General features: G+C 35.0%; 1 protein-coding gene across 1 annotated transcript; it reads right to left on the reverse strand.

Moving 5' to 3' along the window:
• Window positions 1-4,267: 4,267 nt before the first annotated feature.
• Window positions 4,268-4,807, reverse strand: LOC121370081 (tigger transposable element-derived protein 6-like). Its single transcript, XM_041495182.1, has one exon. It carries the CDS (start codon window positions 4,805-4,807, stop codon window positions 4,268-4,270), a length of 540 nt encoding a protein of 179 aa, XP_041351116.1.
• Between the last annotated feature and the right edge of the window lie 1,810 nt (window positions 4,808-6,617).

Genomic DNA, 6,617 nt, shown 5'->3' on the forward strand with positions numbered 1-6,617 from the left:
CCAATAATTAAATATTGGTACTAATAGCTATTGCATAGCGGCCCATTTTGGAAATCCACAATTCCCACCATAATGTATATTGGACAAGTGGTCCCTATTAAAAGTTCAAACCCAAGGCAATGGACAAACATTTTCCACGTTTTAATGAGAACAGATTAATACAAAACCAAAACGATGGTAAGACTCCCAATAGTCATTGAAGCATTGTTCCTGAATAAGTCTATTTATCCTATAACTTACCCATCATATCCATGTCATAAACTCGTGATAATTTACTTTGTTAACCCGGTTAATAATGGTATGCAAATGTGCAAGGTCTCGAGGTAATGTGTTGTCGTGGATGGGTTATTTGCTTACTAGCCATCAAGACCCGTGTACTTGAGCGTAACGTTTTTAAAGATTTATTTAAAATGCATGACGTCAAACTAATCTGTGTTAATCGTGATGACGTCATAGCATCGATGGTGGCGACTTTAGTACTGTGATTTACTAAAAATTTAATTAAATTGTTATTTTAGAAGTATTATAGGATAAATAGAATTCGCTACTCGTGTTTTTTAATATGTAAAATATCAACCTCGTCTATTTAATCGGTATTTGTCTCGGCAGAGCCTGGACAAATACCGATTAACATAGACTCGGTTGACATTTTCCATATTAAATAATACTCGTGACGAATCCTCTATATATTTCATTTATTTTATTAAACAAATCCATCTAGTAATAGTGTGGGTGATATATCCACATGCATCACTATCAAAACTCTAAGTTAGATTAAAAGTACCTAGGTATGGGTTCTGAGGTATTGGTATCAATAGATTTTTGCATGGCGGCGATCTTGGAAGTTCGTGATGGCGACCATAACGTATGTTGGACAAGTGGTCCCTTTCAAAAGTTGAAATCTAAGGCAATGGTAAAATAGTTTTAAATTGTTACTGGTAGTGTATAACGATCCGTTGACTGCCTGCAAAGTAATTATATCATTCATATATATATATATATATATATATATATATACACTTTCATATTAATTTCTTTTCACACAGATTGTCCATTATAAATGACAACGGATTTCTTATAAGGCTTAAAAAGAAATGGTTTAAAACAGTATGCGACCAAGAACACCTAGCAAGCCAATCGATGAAGACCGTGGGAATAGATGACGTCAAAGTTGTTTTCATCTTCTCGGCTGCTGGAATTGGATTGTCGTTCATTATTCTAATGCTTGAAATGTTTTGTATGCGCCTATGTGCTCAATATAACTAAAACATTTTGTGTTGTGTCATTTGCGAATTGTGAATAACACTTTTTGATTTAAACTGTATATACTTTTATATGAAGATACTGTTTATTGTTTAAAGTGTATACAGAAACTGATCAAATTATATACGTACAAATATGTTCTTCACTGCTCTTTAATCAAATTGTCACTGAATTATTTCAAAATGTATGGGTCATTATCAGATGAAGTCCCAAATTGTTGTCGCCAGCCTTTAGGAGGTAATTTTTACAATAATACCTGCAAGATTCGCGTGATTTGTAACTAAATAGTAACTTACAATATTAGGTCATTATTCTACCCAAGATATTCTTTCTCAGGTTCGCTAATTATGAATTATTATTTTTATGCTAATGCCGTCACCTGTCAGCAAACTCACCATGTCGCCACGTATAGGGGGAAGCGATATATCGTCAGGTCTATCATTGATATGGGTGGATAATTAACAAATAAATACGTTTTTGAAATTATTAAAGTTATTTTCTTCATAATACAGCATGTAAACATTAACTGTATTTATAAAACTATTCTGGAGGTAAATGTTACTCTGTCGTCAAGTTTCATGTCAGTACCGTAACACAACATTAATATAACCTATGTTGATTTAAATAATGTTATTGTGTGATCATTTGAAAGTTGTCATTACCACTATTTTTCGAGCACAGTAGGCAAAATCGCTTGGGTGATTACAAAGTTTTGACCAAATTGCTATTATCGGTGGAATTGGTATGTTTATTCAACGTCAGTACCATAACGCAGATTCGTAATGGATTATGTGAATTTGGCAGTTAAACTTTGTATAATATGTTTACAGCTACTTAACTATACCAATTGTTTTGATGCGGATCCTGTACCACAGGAAGATGTTGGGGATCTTATTTCCCCTACCCCTCACCCACCACCACAGAACTTCAAAATGGCTCTAAATTCCAGTGTTTAACGTAACGTATAAATATGATGTAGGTAGATTGTCTTAGTAGTTAAAATGTAATATCCTTTTTTCTTAATGTTAGTTTGTTCTTTTCTTTTTGTGTATGTGTGTGGACGTTTGTGGGGGTTTGGGGGTTTTCATTTGTGTGTGTGTGTTTTGTTTGTGTGGGTAGTTTTTTTTCTTGGGGGGGGGGGGTTAGAGGGTTGTATTTGTGTGGGGGAGGAGTGTTCGTTTATTTATTTATTTGTTTAGTATTCTTTTTTGTTTCTTTGTTCAGAAGTTTGCATTCGTCAACATAATGTATGTTTGTTTAACTTACAGTACGGCAAAAGGCATTTTGTTTATGTTGCAGCCTCTCATTATAAAACTGCATCGGCAGCTGAATTCCATAGTTGCCATTCATGTAGCGCAGGACGTAATTTCGTCAAATGAAGATGATTGTTTTCCTTTACCACCTGTACCGCCACCACGGTGCTTAAGAATGAGTAAATAACGAGGACGTTATTTTAATTAGTGGAGGGAGAATGTAACCATGTGGGTTTTATTGTTTTAATGATTTTAGTATGCACAAAACATATGCACCTAAACCTTTGGCTAGGAGCTATATGGACATGCATTTACCTGTCTAAACATCTGACCTCTGACCAGGGACAGTGACGATCAACCAATAGACTGGCCAGCTGTGTTTGACCCAGTTGGTGGCTATTCATTGTCATTCACCTGACATTCGTTCACATGTCACGATCTGCACAAGCTAGCCATTCCCAATCTGCATTTAACCTATACTGTGATAATTGGGGAGTTATATTTCTACTTTTTTAATTCACTTTACTATTTTACTAACATATATAAGTACAGTTTATAAATTACAAATACGGCTTAAATAAATAACTACTTCAATTAACATTTACTTCGATAAAGGAATAAACTGAATTAATGTAAGTATTAGAATTTGGGTGTGGCACTTACGCTGTAACAATAATGGATATCCCTATAGCCAAGCCATAATTAAATGAGTCATTATTGTTTTAGATATGTGTGTGAATAGTGTGTATTAAATTAGAAATGTATTAGTTCTATTTTACTTGTTTCTTGTAGATGTTATGACGGTTTTTCATCATGTTACCGCCCTAAAGCCTACAGCTAAAGGTATTGGTATTTCAATGTGTCTAGGTAAACCGTATGAGGATAATGTTTGTGTACTTTACTTTTATTATATTATACTATATATCGCCATATGTGTAATTGTTTGCTGTAAATAATTATTTAAGATTGCCGGCGATTGATTAATGTTCAGTCGTTTAACATCTGTAATTTGGTATTGTGTATTATGTATATATTCGATGTTTACTGTAGCGATGTTAAATATTAAATGGTTAGATATTTAGTTTAAGCTATTTGCTATTATCTGAAGATAATAAATAGACTGCAGAGTATATTTATATATATATATTAATGCGTTTTAATATGGTGTTTTAGAACTGTTTATGTATAGTTGTGAATGAATTTTAATAATATTTTTGCTTATAGGGTTTGTTTGACTGACTGTATATGACCTATTCTCTGGAATAAAAAAACCTATATAAAATTCTCTTCACCAAGTCCAATTGTATGTTCGGGGGAAGTAAACATATATATATATATATATATATATATATATATATATATATATATATACAGTCGAACCTGTCTATGGCGGCCACTCGTGGGACATGACAAAAGTGGCCGCCATAGAGAGGTGGCCGCCGTATGCAGGTCATATATAAGTCCGAATTTTTACAATTACACGTATGTTGCAATAGAACTATTAAGGAGCCATATACATGTGCAAAAACGTAATTAAAAACAAGACAAAAAATTATCACCTATATGAAATTTTATTAAGTGAAAAAGAGAATATTTAACAAACAACAGAATAATGGAGCACTGTTCTGCGCATTAAAGTCACTGATTATCCTTTAATGTTCACTTGCTAAAGAAGTCACGTATCTTGCTTTGTTTGCACGTATTTTCAACTCGCATGTTTGACACACTTTCCTGAAGTTCCATCACAGAAGTTACGATATCACATTTACCGTGGAAGAGTCCAAATTCTTGTTGTTGGTGTATGTTACTGGTAGAGATTCTGGTGTTATGTTTTTAAAACAGCGTGGTTTCTTGCACTTTCCTATGACTAGAGGAACACATTTTTCTCCGGTCATACTTGCACATAGTGCCACGGTCAGTCTCTCCTTAGAGCGTTTACCGCCAGCACATTGATCACCTTTCACTTTAAGGGTTGCCTTTGTTGTATCCCTGTAAAACAGACCGGTCTCGTCCATATTGAAAATGTCCTTAGGAGCATACCTGTCACACACCACTGGCAACTTTGACTTCCAGTCCTCAACTGCAGTGTCACCTACGTCACCTCGCTCCCCACTTAGTGTACCTGCGACGATGTTGTGCCTATGCCGGAATGAATCCAGCCACCCATTTGACGCTTTGAAACTCGCTATTCCCAAATCTTCGGCAAATTTTAACACCTTCTCCTTAATCAGTGGACCGCTGACATTTATTCTACGAGCAGTGGCATCTTGGAACCATTTCCAAACTAACATGTTAATATCCTCATTGCCTGTAAGTTTTCTCTGCCTTTTTCTGTCAGAGGGCTGGTTGTTATTATAGTCTGCCAACACCTCCGCTTTTCTCTTTAAAATGCCATCAATCTGAGTTCTACCCACCCCGAAATGTTCAGCAATTTTTCTAGCACTCAATTTGTCTTTCTCTGATTTTTTAATGACCTCTACTCTCTGTTCCAACGTTAACGCGATCGGCGTACTGGGTTTAGGTGGTATTTTGAAAATAAATATCAGAAATAAACTGCAGCAGTATTTAATTCCTTCTAGAGTTGACACGTTTAACTCCAGTTGTTTTAGGCTAGATACCCTCTTATCAACTGCGTTTAATGACCACCGCCGATGACTAGTACATCGCACCGTTAATCCAGATTAAAAACACTTGTTAATTAACGAACACAGCTAAGCGACCGACGACCTTTAAAGGACCGCTGTTTATCAAGCCAATTGGTTATATCAACAAAAACATCTTACGTTTTTTTTTACGATTGCCGACATTTCTTTATAACTTGCACTAAAAACAATTGTGGCCGCGATAGCAGGTTCATTTTCGCTTTTTTATGACAAAAGTGTGGCCGCTGGCCGCGTTGAGCAGGTGGTTGCCATATAGAGGTAAAATATATAGTAAAATTCATTGGGGTGGCCGCCATGGACAGGTGGCCGCCATATGGAGGTAGCCGCGAAGGCAGGTTTGACTATATAATATATATATATATATATATACATATATACATATATACATACCTATTCGTAAACAAATAGATAATGGCAATAATGGATAGTGTATATATTTCCAGTTGTAGGCTGATGTAGTTTTAGAGTTTATGTTAATCATTTCTTTTATTAATTTCTATAGTTTCTTGAGGGCACTTATTTTATTATTAGTCATCAAACGCTTATATTTCAGCATACTGGGTTTAATACAGTAGTATGGCTTTAACAATGAGTGACGTGAATTTACGAAAAATGTGCAGGTGAATAAATAGTGAAATTCATCTCCTATGGCATTTGTATTACATAAGGTGCATGTTCTGTATTCCAATGGGATGTTGTTCCATGCGACTACGAACATCAAGCAAACCAATGAGCGAATGAATGAATGAACGACACCCCAGCACCAAAAATACATCGGCTATTGGGTGTCAAACTATGGTAATGCAAACAAATAAAGGGATGATCAATATCAATATAAAAATTCAAGATTTAAACAAAAACACAGTGTAAAGAACCGTGCAAAAACACAAATATCACAGATAGATACTGACTTTTACTCAAAATTTATTTGTGCTGTATTGGCCATTCTCAAAGAGAATGTTACACCCCTGCACCACGGTGAGGTTACAGCACGCGCAGGGGACCAATTAGCGAGAACAATGGGCATGAATGACTTCAAATGTGTTTTTATTTTCTCAGCTTGTGGAATTGGCTTGGCTTTCATTATTCTAATACTTGAAGTGGTTATATTTTTGCACGTGCTAAGCGTGATTTTAAATAACATTAGTTTGTGTCAATGTTTGTTTATGACGAATTAGTAATCAACAGGTTTGTCAACTTTTCAACTCTATTGTCAATGATTTCACTCTACGAGGTTTCAATTTTCAAGTACAGATTGGTAGTCACCTGCTTGTCTTACTTTTGTTCAACATTTAGAAGTATTGTTGACAACAGTGAATTTTAAACTAGTACGTATTGTATCAAATTAATTTAAAACCCCTAAAAGTATCACTTTTACTGACTCAATTTTCACATATCCTGAAGGTATGATTTACCACAGGGTATGATGTATTTTTGG

Source organism: Gigantopelta aegis, chromosome 4 (genome assembly GCF_016097555.1).
Source record: "Gigantopelta aegis isolate Gae_Host chromosome 4, Gae_host_genome, whole genome shotgun sequence".
Classification (NCBI taxonomy): Eukaryota; Metazoa; Mollusca; class Gastropoda; order Neomphalida; family Peltospiridae; genus Gigantopelta; species Gigantopelta aegis.